General features: G+C 40.9%; 1 protein-coding gene across 4 annotated transcripts in view; it reads right to left on the bottom strand.

The window, feature by feature from the left end:
• The window catches only part of ipo11 (importin 11), a 420,430-nt gene that overhangs the window by 247,062 nt on the left and 146,231 nt on the right, over positions 1-27,137 (bottom strand). For all 4 annotated transcript variants that reach the window (XM_073064510.1, XM_073064512.1, XM_073064513.1 and 1 more), the window contains one exon: positions 20,866-20,942. In XM_073064510.1, the coding sequence (XP_072920611.1) occupies positions 20,866-20,942 (77 nt within the window). The remainder of the gene's footprint in view (positions 1-20,865; positions 20,943-27,137) is intronic.

The raw sequence follows: 27,137 nt of genomic DNA, 5'->3' as shown, positions 1-27,137 counted from the left end.
ATCTCCTGGTTTGGTCTCCAAAGCCCCCACCTTTCTTGTGGGTTCACAACACTCAGTCAGTGTGCACTGGTGTGTCTGCAGGGTGTCTCTCCAGACCTGTCTTTTATCCCTACTCACGGGGTCTCAGCTATCCATCAACTCTGAATGACCGTGTCCATCAAATCAGGCCACTCCCGCTGTCTCCTGAGGAATGTTAACGAGCAAAGTAAAGTCCTTGTAGTGAAAGGTAAATAATCCAGGAAAGAGTCAAAATACAATAAATCAACAGTCTCTCTCTCCCTCTTATTTGTAGCAGATGTTCTTGCCTGTGTTTCATCTCTCTCTCTCTCATGAGCAGCATAGCAACAGTAATAGTTCGTGGTTCTCCGGGGGGGGGGGGGGGGGGGGGCGGAATGGTTAACTCTGCATCCCATTTCCATCAGGTCTGTCCATCACTCATAACATTTACTTAAACCAACTACGAATGAGTAAACAATGAGACAATCTGGTAGTATTATACCTATAAACACAAAGTACACTGCAGATGCTGTGGTCAAATCAACACGTAGAAACACACTGGAGGAACTCAGCAGGTCGGGCAGCATCCATGGAAACGAGCAGTCAACATTTCGGGCCGAGATCATTCCTGTCGAAGGGTCTCGGCCCAAAACGCTGACTGCTCATTTCCACAGATGCTGCCCGACCTGCTGAGTTTCTCCAGCATGTTTGTAAGTATTATACCTATGATTTGCCTAAGTACAGCTCCAATGCCATATTTGCTGATGACAGTGCTGTTGCTTTCATGCCAACTTAAACGTGGTGACAAATCGGCATATAGGAGGGAGGGTGAAAATTTGGTTAAGTGGTGCCACAACATCTACCTCTCATTCAACATCAGCAAAACCAAAGAGCTCATTATTGTCTACGGAAAGAGGTCCATGCAGTCTGTGAGCCAGTCTTCATCAGCAATTAAAACAAAACTATTCCCCATTCACCAATATTTTGCAATGTTATTGTCCACTCTGTCAAATACATCATATTGTTACGACTGTGCCCCAACTCTGAGGGGCCAAAGGGTACAAAGTAGCCCCCTCCTTTTTGAGAATCGCAAGATCGCTATTAATTCAGGTCAGGAGACCCAGGAAAATGAGAGAGAGACATTTGGAATGTGTCCTGGCCTCCGCGATACAAAGCCACGGATAACGGCCATTGTCTCTTGGAGACAGAATTATGTATTGAGTACTGTACTATTCATGGAAGCCCTCAGGGAATGATCAGAGGGGGCTGGTTGAGGGATTGCATCATCACAACCTGATTGACATCTGAGACCCCGTGAGTAAGGATAAAAGAGGGTCTGGGGAACAACCCCTTCAGACGCACCAGGAGAAACGCTAGAAATCCCGTGATGGCGTTTAATAGCGACAGCCGGTGGGGGGCCCGCGTGCGTCCTTTTCCATTTGCCTCGGAATTGGTGGGCCTTACCATGGAAGAACGGCTTTAGCTAAAAGGAGAAACCACCACCAACGACATTTCGAAGGATCGACATCATAAAAAGGAAAAACTGGCAAGTTCTAAAAATCCGTCTCTCTCTCCAACCAAAAGCTGCAGCCTGAATGAACTTGAGTGACATTTATATTTCCATCGGACAATACATTATCCCCTAGACAACGATAGAGCTATTTCTTATTGATTATTATTACACCCGCACCTTTTGATCTAGTATTGACGACGTATAGTATCTGTATGTTTGCATTGATATTATTTTTGTGTATTTTTACCAATAAATACTGTTAAAATAGTACCATCAGACTTCAACAGACTTCTCTTTCTTTGCTGGTAAGTTACCCAGTTACGGGGTACGTAACAATATGAACTATTCATCCCTGCATATTCCTTCAGTCAGTAATTGTGTGCCTTTGCTTTTCCAAGGTACCCTAAGCAGTGCAACTCCAGAGCTGCAACATCGCTGGAGGAAAGCAAGTTCATCTGAAAAGCAGAGATCTCAGATGGCCATCCAAGCATCTTAAGCATTGAAAGCAGCCCTGGCTCAAAAAGATCTGGACTTTGGACACCTTTATAGCACGAGTAGTATCGGACAGGGCTGCCGATTAATTCAGTGGCTGTAACAAGCTAACCAATACTATCATCCTTAAAGAAATTAGTTCATTTGAGTTCCATGGTAATATTATCATTGGCCTTGGGCAGTGGCTCAGTAATCCCAGTAATATGTTGGACAATAGATTGTCAGATGGTTTTCAAACCCTGCAAGACCTTTTGAAGGTATGATTATAGCAGTCAGATTACATTACAGCATGAAGGGTTTGCATTTCAGTCTGAGTTACAACTGCAACACTGAAACATCAGCTTTTACTTGTATTGATATAAAATCTAAGGCATCTGCCATCACACGTTTCATGAGGGAAAAGGCTACAAACACTGTGGGTTGCTGGAAGGTGCAGGTGCAAATAATTACCATTATAAAGGACTCAGATGAGGATCATGAGACTAACTGTACTACTGGATGTGACCACAATGTCTTTGATAAAATGGATGATCTCCAAGCTTTCAGGCTGATGTTCAAGTCAGTTTTCCTCTACAATTCAAGGATGTGCAGATCGACAAGTTGATTGGCCCTGGTGTGTGGATGAGTGGTGAAACCTGGATAAGTTGATAGAAATGTGGAAATAATAAAAATGGGCTTAAAGGAGAATTAGTACAAAATGGGAAAATAATGGTCAGTACGAAGTGTTGAGCCTGTTTCCATGTTGTATCTATCTCTGACTCAATGCAAACACACTTGCATTTATCTGAACTTAACTCTATCTGTCATTCTGCAGTCCGCAGCACTGGCTCAGTATATCGTATCTTAGGAAATAATGTTCACTGTGCACTACACCAACAATTTTTGTGTCATCCTCCAACAACCAATATTCTCATCCAATTTATTAATATATTGTATGTATATATATATATATATATATATATAAAAATAAAAAAGTGGACCCAACACTGAAACTGTGGCACATTGCTAGTCACAGGTCCCCAGTCTGTAAAGCAAACCTTAATCAAACTCTTTTGTATCAATGGGTAGCTCACTCTAGATCTCATGTGCTCTATCCTGTCAAAGGCCTTGATAGAGTCCATTTAGACAATGTCTACTGCGGTGCCTGAGAAGTAATCAATGATCTTCGTCACTTCTTCAAAAAACTCAAGCAAATGCTTGAGATACAATTTCCCACTCATAAACCTATGCAAACTATCCCTAATTAATCTTTGCCTTTCTAAATGCATGGTGTTATGCTTAGTAACTAAAAAAAATAACTAATTGAAAGGATACACAGAATGCATATCTTAGCTTTCAGTTTTACTTTAAGCGAGGGGCACCCATATGACAAACACAAGGAAATCTGCAGATGCTGGAAGTTCAAGCAACGCACACAAAATGCTGGTGGAACACAGCAGGCCAGGCAGCATCTATAAGGAGAAGCACTGTCAATGTTTCGGGCTGAGACCCTTCGTCAGGACTAACTGAAAGGAAAGATAGTAAGAGATTTGAAAGTAGGAGGGGGAGGGGAAATGTGAAATGATAGGAGAAGACTGGAGGGGGTGGGGTGAAGCCAAGAGCCAGAAAGGTGATTGGCAAAAGGGATACAGAGCTGGAGAAGGGAAAGGATCATGGGACAGGAGGCCTAGGGAGAAAGGGGGAGGGGAGCACCAGAGGGAGATGGAGAACAGGCAGAGTGATAGGCAGAAAGAAAAAAAAGGAAGGGGGGAACTAAAAATATCAGGGATGGGGTAAGAAGGGGAGGAGGGGCATTAATGGAAGTTAGAGAAGTCAATGTTCATGCCATCAGGTTGGAGGCTACCCAGCCGGTATACAAGGTGTTGTTCCTCCAACCTGAGTGTGGATTCATTTTGACAGTAGAGGCCATATAGAGGCCATATAGACATATCAGAATTGGAATGGGACGTGGAATTAAAATGTGTGGCCACTGGGAGATCCTGCTTTCTCTGGCGGACCGAGCATAGGTGTTTAGTGAAACGGTCTCCCAGTCTGCGTCGGATCTCACCAATATATAAAAGGCCACGCCAGGAGCACCGGACGCAGTATATCACACCAGCCGAATCACAGGTGAAGTGTCGCCTCACCTGGAAGGACTGTCTGGGGCCCTGAATGGTGGTGAGGGAGGAAGTGTAAGGGCAGGTGCAGCACTTGTTCTGCTTACAAGGATAAGTGCCAGGAGGGAGATCGGTGGGAAGGGATGGAGGGGGACGAGTGGACAAGGGAGTCGCGTACGGAGTAATCCCTGTGGAAAGCAGAAAGGGGAGGAGGGAAAGATGTGCTTGGTAGTGGGATCCCATTGGAGGTGGCGGAAGTTATGGAGGATTATACATTGGACCTGGAGGCTGGTGGGGTGGTAGGTGAAGACAAGGGGAACCCTATCCCGCGTGGGGTGGTGGGCGAATGGGGTGAGGGCAGATGTGCAGGAAATGGGAGAGATGCGTTTGAGAGCAGAGTTGATGGTAGAAGAAGGGAAGCCCCTTTTCTTTAAAAAAGGAAGACATCTCCTTCGTCCTGGAATGAAATGCCTCATCCTGAGAGCAGATGCGGCGGAGGCAGAGGAATTGTGAGAAGAGGATATCATTTTTGCAAGAGACAGGATGGGAAGTGGAATAGTCCAGGTAGCTGTGTGAGTCTGTAGGCTTATAGTAGATATCAATAGATAAGCTGTCTCCAGAGATGGAGACAGAAAGATCAAGAAAGGGGAGGGAAGTGTCAGAAATGGACCAGGTAAATTTGAGGGCAGGGTGGAAGTTGGAGGCAAAGTTAATGAAGTCAACGAGCTCAGCACGCATGCAGGAGGCAGTGCCAATGCAGTTGTCAATATAGCAAAGGAAAAGCGGGGGACGGATACCCGTATAGGCTTGGAACATGGGACTATTCCACAAAGCCAACAAAAAGGCAGGCATAACTGGGACCCATGCGGGTGCCCATGGCTACACCTTTGGTTTGGAGGATGTGGGAGGAGCCAAAGGAGAAATTATTGAGAGTAAGAACTAATTCCACTAGACGGAGGAGAGTGGTGGTAGAGGGGAATTGGTTAGGACCCATGACCTAGTGGCATGAGGACAGATGCCATTCATGTACCTTTTACATATAACCCAAAATGAATTGTTTAAACAAAGAATGCTTTATCAAACAATATATTTACAAAATATTACTGGAATACACAGCACTCTTCTCTGTCATAAGCCATAAACTCCAACTCAATAAAGAATGCATCTGAACTACACACACAGTATACTATATAATACAGCTACTATAAAGACAACCACAGCATTGTAAACTTTAAATTGTCCCATTCAGACCTAAAGATTTAATCATGGTGGAGGATTCCTTACTCTTGTGGGATAACGTTTTCTCCTGTCATGGGGGGAGGTCACTCTTCCTGGCAAGTGAGACTTGTGGCTGTGAAACAGTCTCAGGTTCTGGGGCCTCCTCTGTGGTGGCTGTTGAAGTTGACTTTGGGAATGGGGGAAGTGGTTCTGACAGCTCTAGAACATGCATGGCAAGCTGATTGGTCCGCTGATCTATCCCAGGTAACCAGACAAAGCCTCAAACCAACATTTTCATTTTGACCATGCCTAGGAGCTAGTATGTAGCTCCTTCAACACTTTTGATCTCAGCTTGGATGTTACAATTCTCAATCCCCATCTAAGGCAACACCCATCAAGGGCAAGTTCATCCTGGCGCTGGTAAAAAAAATAGATAGATAGATAGATAGATAGATACTTTATTCATCCCCATGGGGAAATTCAACATTTTTTCCAATGTCCCATACACTTGTTGTAGCAAAACTAATTACATACAATACTTAACTCAGTAAAAATATGATATGCATCTAAATCACTCTCTCAAAAAGCATTAACAATAGCTTTTAAAAAGTTCTTAAGTAGTTTACTTAAATACATTGAGTCCTAACCCCGGCACTTTAACATATCTTACTCCAGGCGGTTGAATTGTAAAGCCGAATGGCATTGGGGAGTATTGACCTCTTCATCCTGTCTGAGGAGCATTGCATCGATAGCAACCTGTCGCTGAAACTGCTTCTCTGTCTCTGGATGGTGCTATGTAGAGGATGTTCAGGGTTTTCCATAATTGACCGTAGCCTACTCAGTGCCCTTCGCTCAGCTACCGATGTTATACTCTCCAGTACTTTGCCCACGACAGAGCCCGCCTTCCTTACCAGCTTATTAAGACGTGAGGCGTCCCTCTTCTTAATGCTGCCTCCCCAACACGCCACCACAAAGAAGAGGGCGCTCTCCACAACTGACCTATAGAACATCTTCAGCATCTCACTACAGACATTGAATGACGCCAACCTTCTAAGGAAGTACAGTCGACTCTGTGCCTTCCTGCACAAGGCATCTGTGCTGGCAGTCCAGTCTAGCTTCTCGTCTTGTAACTGTACTCCCAGATACTTGTAGGTCTTAACCTGCTCCACACATTCTCCATTAATGATCACTGGCTCCATATGAGGCCTAGATCTCCTAAAGTCCACCACCATCTCCTTGGTCTTGGTGATATTGAGACGCAGGTAGTTTGAGTTGCACCATATCACAAAGTCCTGTATCAGTTTCCTATACTCCTCCTCCTGTCCATTCCTGACACACCCCACTATGGCCGTGTCATCAGCGAACTTCTGCACATGGCAAGACTCCGAGTACTGGAGTTTCTGCTGCACATTCCAGCCATTTTGGGTTGCCATGTAGACCTGAGACTGTGTGTGGTCTTTTCTGGTTTTGCTTTGGATCATACAATAGGGAGAATTTGGATCTTCATTAGGGAGAATACGTACACCAAGAAGTGAGTCTTCTTTTGTAAATTTTTCAGGTACAGGTTGACCTTCACTAATCCGGCACCATGGAGACCTGCGGAGTGCCAGATTAGTGGAAATGCCGAATAACAGAAGGATCACATTAAGCAATAGCTAACCGCCTCACCATACCATTAAAATATCATGTAAATCAGTACAAGTTAGATAATAATGAAACAGAAATATTAAATGAGTAGCAAGTGAAATTTTAATAAAGTAATATATTGCACAGGCACAAATAAAATAAAGGGTACAGGTAAATGTACAGGAATTAACTTATACAGAACAGTTGAGCACTTCCACTTCTAAAGTGAGACGTTTAATATACCTTCAGGCAAAGTTACATGTCTGCAAGTGTGGGGTTGTCAGGGTCATCATCATCTTCATCTTGAAAAATGAGTGAAGCATCAGGAACTAGTGCTGAAACTGGCACAACAGTTTCTTCAAAAACTGTTGATGTTGGTGGCAGCACATCTGGGTGAGCAGAAGCAGAAGTTGGAGAAAGGAGGTCTACTATACGCCACATTTCACGCGACAGCCAGGCGGCCGGGGATTCGATGCTGGGCTCTTCCCTCTTCATTTGTAGTTACTGCAGGAATACTTGTTAGTTTCTTTTCCTCCGCTTAGTAATGTGCTTAAATTTAGTGGGCCACCACGTCTGATCTGAGGTCGTAAGCAGAAGAGAAAAGAGAGCTGGAGGGCAGTGCGCAACTGCCAGCAGGCAGGCGAGAAGGCGGACCGACCCAGCGCGTGCCAGCTCCGCCGTTGGCAGGTGAGACAGGCGGGTGCTGGGCCGCCATGCCTCACGTAAATGATATTAATAAATGCAAGAAAACAAGCAGAAAACACCTGTCTGTGCTTACAAGAGCGCACCAACACGCGAACAGATCTAGCGCAACCAAAACAATGCGCAGCAGATTGGTATGGTGGCCCAACAAATTTGAAATTACAGTTGCGCGGAAAATTTGAAATCAGTGCCGGATTATCGAAGGAACTGGATTACAGGTAGTCAGATTAGTGAAGGTCGACTGTATTTCCTTTTTCAAATGTAATTGGAGCAACCATCAGCATTTCCAATAATTACTTGTCTTCTTGAATTCAGTCTTGTAATTATGTCCTCCAAGAATCAGAACGCATCTCTGCATTTATGTTGCTGCTGTTACTAGAAAACCTTTTTGTGAATCGAAAATGGACACTAGTGATTGATGGTCAGTAATGAGGGTAAACTCTCTTCCATACAAGTACAGGTTAAAACTGTTTTATACCCTAACCAGACAAGGCCTCTTTCAATCTGCATAATTTTTCTCTACAGTGGAAAGAAAGGGAACGTGATGCAAAGGCTATAGGCACTCACTTTCATCACTTATAACAAATATGACATGACTGCACCTGTACCATAAGGTGAGGCATCAGTAACTGAAACAGCCTAGCCAGTGTCTAATTCCATTTTAATTAATTTGCCATTCATTTCTGCTGTACGCCACTTTGCTTGTTTATTGTTCACTTTCACATGTAAATCTCAAGGCTACCCAGTCCAGTGTCACTCATTACTATCAGATTTTTCATCAACAATCTGCAGATTAGTGATCTTTTTGAAAGTGCAACTTGATTTTTTTTTTTAAATCTTTTTCTCTTCCCTGTGCAGTCTGGTTGTATTTATCTGCCTGACATGCTCTCTGTGTGCATCTTACTCAGTTGCATTTTCATCAAGTTTCACCTTTAAACCTGCATTGGTCTGGTGCGTGTAAGCCCCTGCCACAACAGTAACACAATTTGTTCAGCTAGGCAGGTCACTGTTCAGATGTTGCAATTTTGTTCACGTTCACTTTCTTTCCCCACTGCAACTCAATTGTGTCTCCGTATGCTATTTCTATTGACTCAGAGATTTCAACTGCTCTTTTAAATGTGAACTGTGTTTCAGGTGGGACCTCTTTATGAATGCTTTCTTTTGAGATAGATAGATGATAGATAGATAGATAGATACTTTATTCATCCCCATGGGGAAATTCAACTTTTTTTTCCAATGTCCCATACACTTGTTGTAGCAAAACTAATTACATACAATACTTAACTCAGTAAAAAAATATGATATGCATCAAAATCACTATCTCAAAAAGCATTAATAATAGCTTTTAAAAAGTTCTTAAGTCCTGGCGGTTGAATTGTAAAGCCTAATGGCATTGGGGAGTATTGACCTCTTCATCCTGTCTGAGGAGCATTGCATCGATAGTAACCTGTCGCTGAAACTGCTTCTCTGTCTCTGGATGGTGCTATGTAGAGGATGTTCAGAGTTTTCCATAATTGACCGTAGCCTACTCAGCGCCCTTCGCTCAGCTACCGATGTTAAACTCTCCAGTACTTTGCCCACGACAGATTCCACAAACTAAATAATCTCTCGGTGCATCAAGCCATCACTGAACTGACAATGCTGAGACAATTTCTGCAATTCAGCCAGGTATGCTGAAATGCATTCCCTTTCCTTTTGATTCAGCTTATAAAACCTAAATGTTCTGCAATCAACAATAGTTTCAGTTCTAAATGCTCCTGCATTATTTTTACAACAGTTGTAAAGCTCATTTCAGCTGGTTTCATTGGAACAGTTAAAAGTCTAACCAAACTCTATGCCTTTAAACCCAATGCACTCAGCACTGAATTTTTATTGGCTATTTCATTTGCTTCAAAATACTGCTCAGTTCTCTCAGTATACTATATCCAGTTATCTCTTGTGCAATTGAACATATCTATCTTTCCAATGTAGCCAAGTATTTCTGCTTTATTTAAAAAAAATTATAACTGGTAATCACTACTTATGAACCCACTAATTTGTCCTTTTGCTGCCTTTTTTTAAAACTCAGATGTCTCTGTCCCTTCCTCAAGAAGTACACGCTGCACTTCAAAAGTAGGTAGTCATCTGGGATTCGTTTTAAAATTCCCCATCATCTTTGTTATGTTTTGTAACTCCAAAACATAAATCTAACGTAATGGAAATATGGAGCCAGAAATGCGTGTCTTAGTTATCGTTTTTACATTAAGTGAAGCGCACATGTAGGACGTGGTGACATGATAATGTATGCCATTCAGGTGCTTTTATACATAACCCGTAATTATTTAAACAAAGAGTGCTTAATCAAACAATATATTTATAATAATTGAAATATTAAATATACAACACATGGGAATCCTGTCTCTCAAAATTCTTTGCAATAACTTACCAACCTTTGACATTATACTCACTGATTTATAGTTCCCATGCTATTTCTTTTAGCGTTTCATAAACAAGGGCAAAGCATTAGCCACCCTCCAGTCTTCTGGTACCACACCTATGGCTAATGATTATATAAATATATCTGCTAGGGCCCTGCAATTTTTCACCCTAGTTCCCATAATGTCCTTGAATACACTTGATCAGGTCCCAGGGACTTATCTACCTTCATGCATAAGATCTTCCGTACCTCCCTCTTATGTAATGTGGAATCTCTTAAAAGATATCACTGAGCTTCCCTAAGTTTCCTGGTTTTCAAGTGTTTCTACACAGTAAAGAAAGGAAGATGCCCTTGTTGGCCCATCCATCTCCTACAGTTACACACAAAGATGACCTTGTTGACTTTTAAGAGGCCTTATACTCTCTCTAGTTATTCTTTTGCTCTTAATATAATTTCGAGTTTATTTGGATTCTCCTTTAACCAACTAGATAGAGATCTTTTGTCCTCTTTATTACCTTAAGTGTACTCCAGCACCTTCTATGTTCTTCAAGAAAGATACTTAATTCCAGTTGCCTATACCAATCAATATGCCTCCTCCTTTTCCTTAACCAGTCAAAATATCTCTCGTCATACAGGTTCACTACTCCTAACAGCCTTGCCTTTCACTCCGCCCTGAACTTATGCCATCGCACTTTTAAAAGCCTCTGACTTGACAGGCTTCACTGTACTTGCAAATTACTTTTCCCCAGTCAAGTTTTAAAAGATCCTGCCTAAAACTATCAAAATGCAGGAGTTTTAACTTGCAGCACACAGTCTGAACAATTAAACTTTAAATATAACTAGCTTAAAATTTCCCTGTAAACTCATTAAGCAAATCAACTGACTTTTGATAGCCACAACTGATTTATTATCAACCGAAAAGGGCACTTATACTATATTCTTCATTCAAGAGGTCTCAAAACTTTTACCAGCTAAGATTTATGAAATGTAATCATCAAAACAGCCTGCCAAATTGTGCACAGCAATATCACCAAGAGAAAAGCCAATATGAATAAGTCATCCAATTTCAGGATTAGTTAAGTGGTAAAAATTGGATCAAAATGAGGACAAGAGAGATTCGTCTCCAAAAGCTTGCAGAGGCTGATTTGTGGGGTTCACAATGACGATTCAGGGAATGAAAGGGTTATCAAACAAGGAACATTTGATAGCTCTGGATCTGTGCTCGCTGGAATGTAGAAGAATGAGGGGGGAATCTCATTGAAACCTTTCGAATGTTGAAGGGCCTTGACAGGGTAAGTGTGGAAAAGATGTTTCCCATGCTGGGGGATTCGAGGACAAGAGGGCAGAGCCTCAGGATAAAGGGGGGTTCATTTAAAATAGAAATGAGGAGACATTTCTTTAGGCAGAGCGTGGTGAATTTGTGGATTTGTTACCACAGGCAGCTGTGGAGGCTGGGTCATTGGGTGTATTTAAGGCAGAGATTGATAGGTTCTTGATTAGACACACCATCAAAAGTTATAAGAAGGTCGGGGAGTGGGGCTGAGGAGGAGAAAAAAGGATCAGCCATGATTGAATAGCAGAGTAGTCTCGATGGGCCAAATGGCATAATTTTATTATGTCTCATGGTCTTATAATAGGTTAAGCAAGTCTGTACACAAAATGAGATTCAACACTATGTCCAAACAAATGTACAGTATAGTGTTTAATCAAAACATTTAATGAAGTGCTCTGAAACAAAATATGTTTAATATTAATGAAGCTATACATTGTGTCTGCAAGACACTTTACATATTTCCTAATAAAAAAAACTCTATAAACCTCCTTTACAAATTAAATAGCCTTCAGATGAAAAATGAAATTCAATTCCTTTGTTACTTTTCTGATTCATTAACAGGATTCATTGATGTTGTGGCATTATTAAATGAGCAAGAAATTCTGCTGTACTAGCTAACACCACTACCCATCCCCTCCACAAATGTTATCAATCTGATCCCACTTTGTTTTCCTCATTTTTATTTTGGTAAGAAAACAATGGAATGTGCCCATTGTGATGAGTGTCAAAATATGCAGGTACGGTTATAGTCAGTCCATTTTTAAGCTGAAGTTTGTGGCTATGTAATAACATGGTGTTTTCTGCAGCTTCATATTTGTCAGTGGAAGTCAATTTATCAATCTTTAAGTCCAGTCACTGTCCAAAGCAGAGAAAATGTCCTTCAGCCTATGATATTTCAGATGTCGTCAGACTTCTATAATCAGTGAAAGATACTTTTTTTTAATAAAATAAGAAACCTTCCATAAAGTTAAATATTATTTGCAGGATCCAAGTTTTATCCAGCAAGGCTTACTTTATGGTATACCAACACCAAGTATAATCTCATTAACTTGTATTTTAAATTGAGCCCGATTGTTTTACAACCAAAACACTTTTCAAAGTTATTCAACATTTAAAAAGCATAGGATTTAATAAATTATTTGTCCTTTATTCATATTACAACGCCACCCTTTCCTTACTGACCAGCAATAAAGTCTTCAGGCATTCGAGGGCATCATTTTTATCCTATCTTCCTGATCTGTGCAACATTATCATTAGTGATCAAAATCGAGAAACATAGAAAACCTACTTCACAATACAGGCCCTCGGCCCACAATGCTGTGCCAAATGTTTACTTACTTTAGAAATTACCTAGAGTTACCCATAGCCGTCTGTTTTTCTAAGCTCCACGTACCTATCCAGGAGTCTCTTAAAAGACCCTATTGTATCCGTCTCCACCACAGTTGCCAGCAACCCATTCCATGCACTCACCACTCTCTTCATAAAAAAACTTACCCTTGACATCCCCTCTGTACCTACTTCCAAGCACCTTAAAACTGTGTTCTCTCATGTCAGCCATTTCAGCCCTGGGAAAATGCCTGACTATCCACATGATCATGCCTCTAATTATCTTATACACCTCTATCAGGTCCCTCTCATTCTCTGTTGCTCAAGGAGAAAAGGTAAAGTTCACTCAACCTATTCTTGTAAGACATGCTCCCCAATCCGGGCAACATCCTTATAAATCTCCTCTGCACCCTTTCTATAGTTTCCACATTCTCCCTGTAGTGAAGTGACCAGAACCAAGCACAGTATTCCAAGTGGGGTCTGACCAGGGTCCTATATAGCTGCAACATTACCTCTCGGCTCTTGAACTCAATCCCACAGTTGATGAAGGTCATACACCCACTGTATGCCTTCTTAACCACACAGTCAACCTGCACAGCAGGTTTGAGTGTCCTATGGACTCGGACCCCAAGATTCCTCTGATCCTTCACACTGCCAAGAGTCTTACCATTAATACCATATTCTGCCATCATTGACCATTTTGACCTACCAAAATGAACCACCTCACACTTACCTGGGTTGAACGCCATCTGCCATTTCTCAGCCCAGTTTTGCATCCTATCAATGTCCCACTGTAACTTCTGACAGCCCTCCACACTATCCACAACACAACCAACCTTTGTGTCATCAGCAAATTTACTAACCCATCTCTCCACTTCCTCATCCAGGTCATCCTTTGATGAAGGTAGACCAATAGATGCAGCGTATATGGATTTCAGCAAGGCATTTGATAAGGTACCCCATGCAAGGTTTATTGAGAGAATGCCAAAAGGAAATTTTTAAATGTTCAAAGATGTCGCCATTCATTATGTTTTTTAAAAATTTCAATTATGAGTTACTAATTACTCCATTTGCTTGTTACTCAATTATGGCCTGAAGCTGTGAAAACAAGTAGCTCCCTGGGGTTACATCTTGTACAAAAGGACACTCAGCAGGTCAGGCAGCAGCTGAGAAAAGAGAAACAGTGTTAACATTTCATCAACTTTCCTTTCTGGTCTGGAACCTAAAACAGTGACTGCTTCTATAGATGCTGCCCAATCAGCAATGTTTCCAACATTTTCTGTTTTAATAATACAATCACGACTCAGCATGTATAAATATACTCTCACACGCGCAAAAATCAGGCCCAGGCTTACAGGAAATTTATCACTACTACCTCCTGCTCTCCCACCACCTTACTCATCTTCTGCTTTACTCCTAACATCATCATCCTTGAAGGACCAACATCCATGTGCTCTACGTGATTTGTGCTTGATATCCATCCCCAGCAAATGATTGGAAACGACACTTGTATGTAGGGCATCAGGAACCTGAAAGGGTATGACTGGAACACAGCGGGAGCAAAGTTTGCCGCACATTGAAGAGAGGCAACTTGTCTAACTGAACACTAAGGGAATGGTAATGAGTTATGCAATGGAAAAATAGTGGGGAGTAAGGCCAGGAATATGAGCAGTAGTGAAGTAGGAATAAGTCCTATTGAGTAGCCAGATCATGGAAGGAAATGGAGCTAGATGAATGCGGCTGGGATTGTGAGCTGAGGCATGGCCAGGACACAAACAGGCACTCCCAAGAAATGCAAGGGTATAAGGGCTGAAGGACGGGTAATTTCTAAAGAGCCTTATGCAGTGTCATTGCCTGGGTAGACTTAGATAAGTATTGATGTGATGAAATAATCTGCTAATTTCCAGGTATGTTTTATACAGTATAAAATGCAATGAAAGTTTTTCAAGTTATACGCATTATACCTGCATAGATTTCAGCAGTAACAAAACATATGCATTCAAATATTATGCACAGAAAGGTGAATCAAGTAATGGGTAACAAGGAAGCAGTGAGCACCAAACAATATTCATTTTTGGTGAAAGAAATGTTTGAAATTAAATAAACATTATAATTGAATGTATGGATTTGAGGATAAGTGTCCCTCCAATCCTGACCAGCAATGTATCCAGCATTCTCTTTTTCAATGGTATATAAATTCACCACTCATGTGGGTGTGACCACAATACTTTAAAAGAAAGTCTTGAGGTCACACACACACCAGCCTACAATACTCTTGTATTATCCAGGCTCTAGGCTATTTAGCAAAATAGACAAAACAGAGAATTAAGAAGGTTCAAGCCATTAAGTTGCTTCAATTTAAAAGAGTCACATAATGTGCGCTGTAGGTTTATAAAGTATGCACATTTAAAATTAGTAGAAGGGAGCTTAGGGCAGTAATATAATTCTCAGGTTCAGGTTACGTTTATAAATGGTTTGCGTATTCTTCAAACAGTTATATTATTCATGACACTTTCTGGCAATTTCTTTCGAACCATAATCAAGTTCCTTCACTGATCTATGTATGTACATCTCATTCGTCAATCACATGAATCCTGTTTGTATGCATTTGCATAAATCAGTCAATATTGATTGCCCTCAGAATGCATTCTGGCAGCCCAATCAGTGGCAGGATCAGGCCAGAACGACATGACTTCTTGCAGGTCAGCGATGCTTGTTTAAAAGGAGAGCTTCACCGGCATTAAGGTTCACTCTCGCAGCCCAATCAGTGGCAGGAGCAAGCCACAACAACGAGGTTTCACGCAGGTCGGTGATGCTTGTTTAAAAGGAGTGCTTCGCGGGTGCTCAGGAGCTTTCTGGCAGCCCAATCAGTGGCAGGAGCAAGCCACAGCGACGAGGTTTCGCACAGGTCGGCGACGCTTGTTTAAAAGAACCATAGGGACAAGCAAGGCAGCCATTGTTCAGAAGAGGTCAGTGGTGAGAGTAGGAGTGCCAGGCTTTGCTCAAAAGAGGCTTTGCTCAGAAGAAGCGTTGGCTCTGTTAAGGTTCCTTTTATTCTCTCTCTTACTGTAGCTAGTGCAGTAAATTGCTGTTGTGTGTTCTTCATGCTGGATGTTGGGAGTCCTGGGAGACCTGATGAAGTGCATAAACCTGCAGTCCTTAAAGACTGTATTTGGGATCTGGAATGACAGCTGGATGACCCTCAGCTTGTATGGAAGAATGAGGAGGTAATCGATCAGAGTTGCAGGGAAGCAGTTACCCTTAAGTTGCAATAGGTGAGTAGCTGGGTGACTGTCAGGACAAATGGAAATGTGAATAGGCAGTTAACACAGTGCACCACCGTGGCCATTCCTCTCAATAATAAGTATACCACTTCTGATACTGTTGGGGAGATCAGGTTACTGGCACAGAGCATAGGTCCATGGTGCAGAAGGGAACAAGAGAGAAGAGGGAAGGGGTAGTGATAAGGGACTCAATAGCTGGGAGAATAGACAGGAGAAAATGTGAACAAATGGTATGTTGCCTCCCTGGTGCCAGGATCAGGGACGTCTTGGATCAGGTTCATGGCATTTTGAAGAGGGAGGAAGAGCAGCCAAGTGTCTTGGTACATATTGATACCAGTGACATAGGAAGGAAATGCAAAGAGGTCCTGAAAAGGAAATTTAGAGAGCTGAGAAGCAGAACCCTGAGGGTAGAAACAGGATGATTAATACGTGGCTAAGAAGCTGGTGCAAGGGGCAGGGTTTCAGGTTCTTGGATCATTGGGATCTCTTTCGGGGGAGATATGACCTGTTCAAAAGTAACAAGCTGCACCTGAACCCAAGAGGGACCAATATTCTCACTGGCAGATTTGTTACCAAATTGACACAGGGGTGGGAACTGAAATGAAGGGACTCAGGATAGGATAGATGGTAAAAAAAAAAGCAAAGATAATGTGCAGTCAGTTGTCGGGAACAGCATGCAGATGACAGGACAAAATTGTAGCCAACAGGGTGAGTATCAGTGCATTAGGGATGCTTATCAAAAAGGGTAGCAAATGCAGTGCAAAATGTTATATCTCAATGCACGGAACATAAGAAATAAGGTAGATGAGCTTGTTGCACTAATACAGGTTGTCAGATATGAAGTTGTGGACATTCTTGAATTGTGGCTGAAGGATGGTCATAGTTGGGAGCTGTCTGTCCAAGATTACACATTGTATCGTAGGGACAAGAAAGTAGGCAGAGGGTGTGGCATGGCTCTGCTGGTAAAGAATGTCATCAAATCAGTAGGAAGATGTTGAATCCTTGTGGGTGGAGTTAAGAAACTGAAAGAGTAAAAGATCCCTGATTGGCAGTTATATACAGGCCTTCCAACAGTAGCTGGAATGTGGACAACAGATTACAATGGGAAACAGAAAAAGCAGTCCAAAAGGGCAATGTTATATTAGTCACGGGAGATTGTACATGCAGGTTGATTGGGAAAAATCAGGTTGATAATGGATCTCAAGAGAGTGAGTTTGATGAATGCCTATGAGATGGCTTTTTAAAACAGTTTGTTGTTGAGCCTACTAGGGATCAGCTGCAATGAATTGGGTGATATGTAATGAATGAGGTGATTAGGGAGCTAAAGGTGTAAGAACCCTTCGGAGGCCGTGATCACAATACAATTAAGTCCAACTTGAAATTTGATTAGGAAAAAGTAAACTCTGATGAGGCAGTATTTCAGTGGAGTAAAGGATATTACAGTGGTATGAGAGGGGACTTGGCCAAAGTAAACTGGAAGAAGATGCTGGCAGGGATGACAGCAGAGCAGCAATGGCGTGAGTTTCTGGGGAAAATTTGGAAAGTGCAAGGTAGATGTATTCCAAAAACAATGAAACATTCAGGCAAAATAGTATAATCAGGGCTGACAAGGGAAGTCCAAACTAATGTAAAAGCAACAGAGAAGGCATAAAACAACACAAAAATTAGTGTTAAGACAGAAGATTGGGAAGCTTTTAAAACCCTACAGAAAGCAATTAAAAGAAGCATTAGGAGGGAAAAGATGAAATATGAAAGCAAGCTAGCAAACAATATAAAATGGATAGTAAAAGCTTTTTTCAAGTGTATAAAAAGTAAAAGAGAGATGAGAGCTAGAAAATGAGGCTGGAGAAATAATAACAGGGGACAAGGAGATGGCAGATGAGCTAAATAAAGTCTTCACTGTAGAAGACACTAGCAGTGTGCCAGATGTTGAAGGGTGTGAGGGAAGAGAAGTGAGTACGGTTAATAATATTACAAGGGAGGAGGTGCTCAAAAAGCTGAAAAACCTAAAAGTACACAAGTCACCCGGCCAGATGAACTGCATCCTAGCATTCTGAAAGAGGTGGCAGTAGAGATTGTGGAAGCATTAAAAATGATCTTCCAAAAATCATTGGACCCCGGCATAATGCTGGAGGACTGGAAAACTACAAACGCCACTCCACTCTTTAAGGAGAAAAGCAGTAGAAAGAAAATTAAAGACCAGTTATCCTGACCTTAGTGGTTGGGAAGATGTTAGAGAGTCAATTGTTAAAGATGAGGTTATTAAGTACGAGATAACACAGGCCAAGATAGGACAAGATCAGCATGGTTTCCTTAAGGGATAATCTTGCTTGACAAACCTGTTGGAATTCTTTCAGGAGATTACAAGTAGGATAAATAAAGGGGATGCAGTGGATATTATAAATTTGGACTTTCAGAAGGCCTTTGACAAAGTACCACACATGAGGCTGTTTACCAAGTTAAGAGCCCATGGTATCACAGGAAAGTTACTGGCATGGTTAGAGCACTGGCTGATTGTTAGGAGGTAGTGAGTGGGAATAAAAGGATCCTTTTCTGGTTGGCTGCCAGTGAATAACTGTTCTGCAGGGACTGCTTCTTTTTATGTTGTATATTAATGATTTAGATGATGGAATAGATGGCTTTGTTGCTAAGTTTACAGATGATATGACAAATGGTGGAGGGCAGGCAGTGTTGAGGAAACAGGTAGGTGCAGAAGGACTTAGACAGATTAGGAGAATAGACAAGAAATTGGCAAATGAAATACAATATTGGAAATTACATGGGCATCTACTTTGGTAGAAGAAATAAATGTGGAGAGTATTTTCTAAATGGGGTGAGAATCCAAAAATGTGAGATTCAAAGGGACTTGGAAGACTTTGTGCAGAACACCCTAAAGGTAAACTTGCACATAGAGTCAGTGCTGAGGAAAGCAAATGCAATGTTAGCATTCATTTCAAGAGGTCTAGAATACAAAGGCAGGGATGTGTTGCTGAAGCTTTATAAGACAGTGGTGAGGCCTCACCTTGAGTATTGTGAACAGTTCTGGACTCCTCATCTAAAAAAACATGCGCTGGCATTGAAGAGGGTTCAGGGGAGGTTCACAAGGATGATTCCGGGAATGAGTTATCATACGAAGAACGTTTGATAGCTCTGGGTCTGTACTGACTGGAATTTAGAAGGATGAGGGGCATCACACTGAAACCTTTCGAATGCTGAAAGGCCTAGACAGAGTAGATGTGGAAAGGATGTTTCCCATAGTGGGAGAGTCTAGGACAGGAGACCATAGCCTCAGGATATAGGGGTGTTCATTTAAAACAAAGATGCAGAGAAATTTCTTTAGCCAGAGAGTGGTGAATTTGTGGAATTTATTAGCACACAGCTGTGGAGGCCTGGTCATTGTGTGTATTTCAGGCAGAGCTTGACAAGTTCTTGATTAGACATGGGATGAAAGGTTACTGTCAGAAGGCTGGGAAGTGGGGCTGAGGAGGGGGAAAGAAAGGATCAGCCATGATTGAATGGTAGAACAAACTCAATGGGCCAAATGGCCTAAGTCTACTCTGAAGTCATGATCTAATATAAGAGAATATAAACAGCAAAACATATTAAGCACACAAAAACACCATTTGCCAAAGAACAGCAAACTCTGAATATGAAGGATGGCACAGATAACTTGAAACTATTAGATTTGCCATCTGCTTTTTCCATTAACGTCATTAAAAATATGCAACCAATGTTTATTTTTAATGGCTTAAGTTCATTAATTCAATGATTGCTTTTAGTGGGGACATACAGTACAAAAATTTCATACAGGCAGTTGAGGGTTGCTTTCATCAAACCAAGTATATTCCCAGAATTGAACAAGTTACCAAACACAAGAAAGTATTTAGATGTAGGCCAGTTTTTGTGTTCAAAGGCATACAATTAGACAATGTCAGAAACTATTTACCTAAAAATCCCTTATGCCATTAGAAATGAATAATAAAATGAAGATAATATGAAATATTCAAATTAGTGTGGTTAAGTTACTTACACCAGCCATGGCTGATGTGAAGTTGAGGAGCTTAATCAGGAAAACCTAATGACAAACCCAGAGGCAGATTTGTCTCCAGTTCAATGGCAAAATGAGGTGATCTGAGGGGAGGATATTGTTAGCAGTACCGTATGAAACTGCCAGCCAGAATTATGCTCCACCCCAATAAAGCAAACTGTTTTAACAATTTTATTTTGTTATCTTCCTGCCTACTGCACAGGGTGCAAAGAAAAGCTGCACAATATATTAAAATTTCATTTCAAATGACATTTTCAATCTTATCAAAATTACACATTATTAAGTTACCAAGTTGTGGTATGGAGTATCAGTCATGCCAGAAACTCCTCAAAAAAAACCCTTAAAGCTTGCCGACATGAAAAGTGAAGGTTATGATAAAAGAGTTGTCCTCTCTATCACTTTGCATGATGTTTTTGGGCATTTCCAGCAGTTCATGCTCATTCATTTAAGATTTTTAAAATAAAGAACATACATGTTTAATAGTTCAGGTTACTACATAAGATTGAGACCCACAGACACATCAAAGCTGGAAAGAAATTTATAGCTTTTTTAAAAACAATGGCTCCATTTATTATTCATTATTAAGTTCCTTTTCTTTTCAAATCTTGCTGTGCATAAGAAAACAGCAGTGACAGACACATATCTCAGTAGTTGACAAGGGATGCACTACTATTACTCAGAGATAGCTAGAATCAAATTTTTGTTACGTGGTATTTGCAAATATAGAAGAACACATGAAACAGCCATTGAAAAACAATTCTGAGTAAATTTCTAGCTTAAAATATAAACCTATTAATAAACAATTTATACTTACCAAGTAGAGCAGACATATTCTGAAAAACTCCAAGGAGCTCAGGAGTGATTGATGGGCTATTTTCCAGTGTCACTAACCTGTAAAGGTAATAGAAAATGCAACTGTAAAGATTTCAGTGAGTTTTCATAGTCTCAAAATAAAGTGAACAGTGTAAACTGATAATGGGCCAAAATACTGGAGCATCTCAACATCACACCTGAGCAAATGCGCTTGCTGATTAAGATACTCAAGGCTATCATTAGCAATTCAGAACAACAGAGTAATTACACAGCTCATTTGCAAAAGGAATTAAAATCTAAAGATAAAATTGAGAAAAAATCAAAATTACAGGCTAATGCCACAAATAAAATTAGTTATTTGTTCATTTTAACTTCATTAAGCATCAAAGAACTATCTTTCCCAACTTAAAATTTCTTATGTTGCTCACGCACTCTCTAAAGAATGAATTGTTCTGCTGCTATAATGCACATCAGGGATATTTTTCTTGTACAATGCAGGAACTTCCCACTTGCAATTTCAAAAAAATATACAAAAACCTATCAAGATGAACAAAAATATCTAAGGGCACATAACAAGAATAACAAGAATTGAGGAAACTGTTGCACTTGATTGCTGTTTTTGCAAAAGGTGCAAGGAAGTTAATTCTGAAAAGTAATTTGTGTACATATTGAAGATTATATAGTTGAAAACTATACTCCAAATCAGAAATCCCAACTTGGTTCATTGTCTCCTACAGATTTAGTCAAATGATATGTGGTCATATGACCTTTGTCAAGACCAAGCAGTTCCACATAAAATACATATTCACAAAAACATCACAACGCTTCATGCTACTTAGACAACTCTAGATTCAGTTTCCTGGTGCCATGTAACTTTACATTTTTGACTCGCCTACTATGCACACCCTTTTCAGAAACCTCAAAGTTCAATTTTATCAATATCTTTTCTCCAGCATCCCCTAAAATTGCATATCAATCACAATTCCACGAACATATGGTCAACTAGTTATGCACTTCCATTGGCCTGATGTTTTTCAATACAAATTCCTATTCTGAAACCCAGCAAATTGATTTTTCCTTACTGGTAGAGGTCCTAAGATAGAAACATGGAAAACCTACATCACAATACAGGCCCTTCGGCCTTCAAAGCTGTGCCGAACATGTCCTTACCTTAGAAATTACCTAGGGTTACCCATAGCCCTCTATTTTTCTGAGCTCCATATACCTGTCCTGGAGTCTCTTAAAAGACCCTATCGTATCCACCTCTACCACTGTCACCAGCAGCCCATTCCACACTCACCACTCTCTGCATAAAAATCATACCCCGATATCTCCTCTGTACCTACTTCCAAGCACCTTAAAACTGTGCCCTCTTGTGCTACCCATTCCAGCCCTGAAAAAAGCTTTTCAATGCTTCAATGCTCAATGCTTCTCATCATCTTATACACCTCTATCAGGTCACCTCTCATCCTGCGTCGCTCCAAGGAGAAAGGGCTGAGTTTACTCAACCTATTTTCATAAGGCATGCCTCCCAATCAAGGCAACATCCTTGTAAATCTCCTCTGCACCCTTTCTATGGTTTCCACATCCTTCCTATATTGAGGCGACTAGAACTGAGCACAGTATTCTAAGTGGGGTCTGACCAGGGTCCTATATAGCTGCAACATTACCTCTCAGCTCCTAAACTCAATCCCACGATTGATGTATGCCTTCTTAACCACAGAGTCAACCTGCGCAAAAACCTTGAGTGTCCTATGGACTTGGACCCCAAGATCCCTCTGATCTACCACACTGCCAAGAGTCTTACCATTAATACTAAATTCTGCCATCATATCTGACCTACCAAAATGAACCACTTCACACTTAACTGGGTTGAAATCCATCTGCCACTTCTCAGTCCATTTTGCATCCTATAAGTTACTGGTTGCATTGTAAACAGTAGCACACCTTTTTCTTGGTAACAACATCCATTAAGTTGGTTGGATTACAACAATGAATACATTATTTAACATCTTATCCATTATGGACCAACGGAAGAAATAGTGGAATCTCACTGAGAATAAATCAGAGTAGACCACAAAAAACAGTAAAATATTTCTCACTGTCTACCGTAAAGGTAAAAATTCTCTCTCTTTTCTGTAAGTAAAACACCTTGTCATCAAAGCAACAAGCACAAAATGTTGGAGGAACTCAGTAGGCCAGGCAGAATCTATGGAAAAAAGTACAGTCGATGTTTCCGGTAGAGATCCTTCAGCAGGACTGGCGAGAAAAGGCTAAGGAATAGATTTAAAAGGTGGGGTGAGAGGGAAGGAGAGAGAGAAACACAAGGTGATAGGTGAAACTGGAAGGGGGATGGATGAAGTAAAGAGCTGGGAAACTGACTGGGGAAAGAGATACAGGGCTGAAGAAAGGAGAGCAGAGAATATCATGGAAGAAAGAAATTAGGAGAGGAGCACCAAAGGGAGGTGATGGTCAGGCAAGGAGATATGGTGAGAGAGAGGAAAAGGGATGGGGAATGATGAAGGAGAGGAGCTGGTGGGGGGGGGGGGGGGGGGGGGGATTATCAGAAGTTCGAGAAATCGATGACCCTGCCATCAGGTTGGAGGCCACCCAGACGGAGTACAAGGTGTTGTTCCACCAATATGAGTGGGGCCTCATCTCGACAGTTGAGGAGGCCATGGACTGACATATTGGAATAGGAATGGGAAGTGGAATTAAAATGGGTAACCACAGCTTCTTTTGGTGGACGGAATGTAGGTGCTTGGCGAAGTATTCTCCCAATCTACGCCAAGTCTCACCGATATACATGTAAACAGGCGGCCACACCAGGAGCACCAGACACAGTAAATGATCCCAATAGACTCACAGGTGAAGTGTTGCCTCACGTGTAAGAACTGTTTGGGGTACCTGAATGGTAGCGTGGGAGGAGGTGTAGGGGCAGGTGTGGCATTTGTTCAGCATGCAAGGATAGGTACCAGGAAGGAGATCAGTGGTGAGGGGCGAATGGACAATGGAGTCGTGTGAGGAGCGGTCCCTTGGGGGGGGGAGGGGGGGTTGATGTGCCTGATGGTGGGATCCTGTTGGAGATGACCGAAGTTCCAGAAAATTATGTGCTAGGCGTGGAAGCTGGTGGAGTGGTAAGCGAAGACAAGAGGAAACCTATCCCTGGTAGGGTGGTGGGAGTAAGAGCAGACGTATGTGAAATGAAGAGATGCAGTTGAGGGCAGCGATCGCTTAATTCAGATAGGAAGTCAGTCTGATTAAGAAGAATGCCTAAAGTTTAACTGAAGAGAGAAAACATTTCTTGATATTAACTGCTAACTAACTTATAAAATGTTCTCTTCAAAAAGTTTGTCTCATTAGATGTGCTGTGATTATTATAACAGGTGATCACAGAAAATGGAATAAATCACTCATAGGTGACATCATGACAGGACACCAGCATCCTCGATTCACTCGGTCAGAATAGTGATTCAGACTTTGTGAAACAAAGTTTCTAAGAAACATAGAAGTTTTTAAAAATAATTAAAAATTGCATACCAAAAAGTTTTTCTTTGACATGACTTTAGTTATACTTGCCTGTAAATTACTGTGCCAATATACGTGACTTATCTGCCAAGTTAAATTTAGGGAAGAAGTGTAATTATTTTTACTGAGTCAGATAGGTGATACAGCTTCAGAAGTAAAGAATCTGAGCCAATACATCAATGCAATGTTTTGGCCCAATAAGTTATCCTTATATTTGGTCACCAGCATGCTTCATACTTGCAGGGGGGTAAGCATTGTGGTACAAATGCACTGCACATACACTGCAACTAGCCAATGCTCCCACTGACTAGCCATGAGTACAATCCAGCTCACAAGGCACAGTAATATTTAAACAAAAAACTGCAATTGGTACCTACTGGAATATTTATAGTTTAAAGCATTTATTTTCCAAATATACAGGGACATGCATATTGTTATCTATGATTTCAAGGTCAAGGTCAGTAGTAAATATATAAAGTTTTTAAAAAAAAATCGAATTCATACCCTACCCTTTGAAGAAAGCTTTTCAATGAAATTGTTATTTCTTATTTCTTATGGCCATAAGAAACAAGTTGTTCAATAATAAAAGAATATTGCATTAACAAATCAATATCACAGTTCACTACTGAACAAGTTTCATTGGCATTGTGAAATTAAACTGCTAAAAGAGCAAATACAAATTTACTTACTCCTCTAAAAATACAGCCTTGTCTCTGATGCCCAAACATGCACCTAATGTCCTTAATATACTGTCTCACCTGCCCTGAAAGGCACTCCTACTAATGAAAAATTATTTCACATGTTTTTAAACATCTTAAACATATGTTAAACAAGTTAAATTGTAAAAAGCACTTAAACTAAAATACTTGCAAATTAATTTTCCAGTCTCCTCTTTCACCCACTTTTATTTTGCTGTATACTTTATTTGTTGCTTAATGATGTCCCCTTTCATCAAACCCTGTAAAAATTACTTCCATTGTAGAAGGACTACTGTTTAATACAAATATTTTATAATTATAAATGCAATTTTGATTCATTTCTCCCAAGAAACTTATCTGAAAAAACCTGCATTTCTTCAGTTTGATTAAGGACAATAAACTTCTATTGAGGCAATCTTGGAGTTTTGCAGGGCTCTAAACACTCCTCTGGCTCATCTATATATCGTACCAAGACGGTACTGAATCCAACAAGAAGAATCTGGGGACAAGAGAAGTGATCTCACTCTGCAAAGGCATTCAGTTCTAAGCTCCACCTTCGTGGATAACAAGATCTGCTCAGCTCCACAGTCATTCTGCAAATTGGTCACCACCAGGAAGGTGGTACAGGAGCCTCAGGACCCACACCACCAGATTCAGTTATTACCCTTCAACCAGTAGGCTCTTGAAACAGAGTGGATAACTTCACTAACCTCATCACTGTACTGATCCACAACCTATGAATTCACTTCGAAGGGCTCTTCATCTCGTTCTCAATACTTATTGTTTATTTATTATTATTATTACACTTGCGCAGCTTGTAGTCTTTCTATATTAGTTGGAGTGGTCTTTCATTGATTCTGTTGTGTTTCTTGTAGTTACTGCAAATGCTCTCAAGAAAATGAATCTCATGGTTGAACATGGAAAGATATGTACTTTGATGATAAATTTACTTTGAACTTTCAACTTTGATTGGCAACTATTCAGTTCAAATTGGTTTCAGGTGTAAGAGTGCGTGACTGCACAAGCAAAGTTGCAGTCTTTGATTATCAGTCTTACCAATTCAGAATCAGGTTTATTATCAATGACGTACGTCATGAAATTTGTTGTTTTACAGCAACAGTATTGTGTAATACAGAAAATAAAGTACAAGTTACAATAAATCAATCAATAAATAGATCGATAGGTTGTATGAAGAGAGTAAAAAATAGTAGTGTTCATGTCTCAGAAGCCTGGTGACGGAGAAGAAGTTGCTCCTAAAATATTGAGTGTGTGTCTTCAGGCTTCTGTACCTCCTCCCTGATAGTAGTAATGAAAAGAGGGCATATGCCCTGGGCGGTGGGTCCTTATTGATGGGTGCCATCTTTCTGAGGCAATGCCTATTGAAGATATCCTTGATGCAGGAAGGTTAGAGCTCATGATGGAGCTGGCTGAGTTTACAATGCTCTACAGCTTTTAGCCATTCTGTCCATTGGCCCCACCATACCAGACAGTGAATTAGTGAGTTAGAATGCGCTGCCCAGTACGTGCTGAGTATTTGTTGGACTCTTTGATGACATTCTAAATCTCCTCAAACACCTAATGAAATATAGTCACTGGTGTGCATTCGTCAATATGTTGGGGTCAGGACAGATTTTGAAACTGTTCACTCTTTTACTTGCTGACCATTCAGTGAGGATTAGTGTGTCTCCATCCTGACGTTCATATCAATTTCTTGAATTCCTCGTTCAGTGCAAGGTTGTTGTTGCAACACCACTCAACTAGCTAATATCTCACTCTTGTACATCTCCTCGTCACCATCTAAGATTTTACCAACAGCAGCTAAGTCATCAACGAATTTGTAGCTGCTATTTCCATTGTGCCTAACCAGTCAGTCATGGGTGTAGAGAAGCAGGCTAAGCACACCAGGAAGGTGGTACACCTTGAGATGTGCCTGTGTTAATTGTCAGTGAGGTCTAGATGTCATTTCTGATCCTCAATAACTGTGGTCTCCCTATGATTCAAAAATCCAGTTGAGAGGGAAGTACAGAAGCCCAAGTTTTGAAACTTA

Source organism: Hemitrygon akajei, chromosome 13 (assembly GCF_048418815.1).
Source record: "Hemitrygon akajei chromosome 13, sHemAka1.3, whole genome shotgun sequence".
Classification (NCBI taxonomy): Eukaryota; Metazoa; Chordata; class Chondrichthyes; order Myliobatiformes; family Dasyatidae; genus Hemitrygon; species Hemitrygon akajei.
Note: the sequence above shows the minus strand (reverse complement) of the source record. Positions and strands in the feature narration are given on the sequence as shown.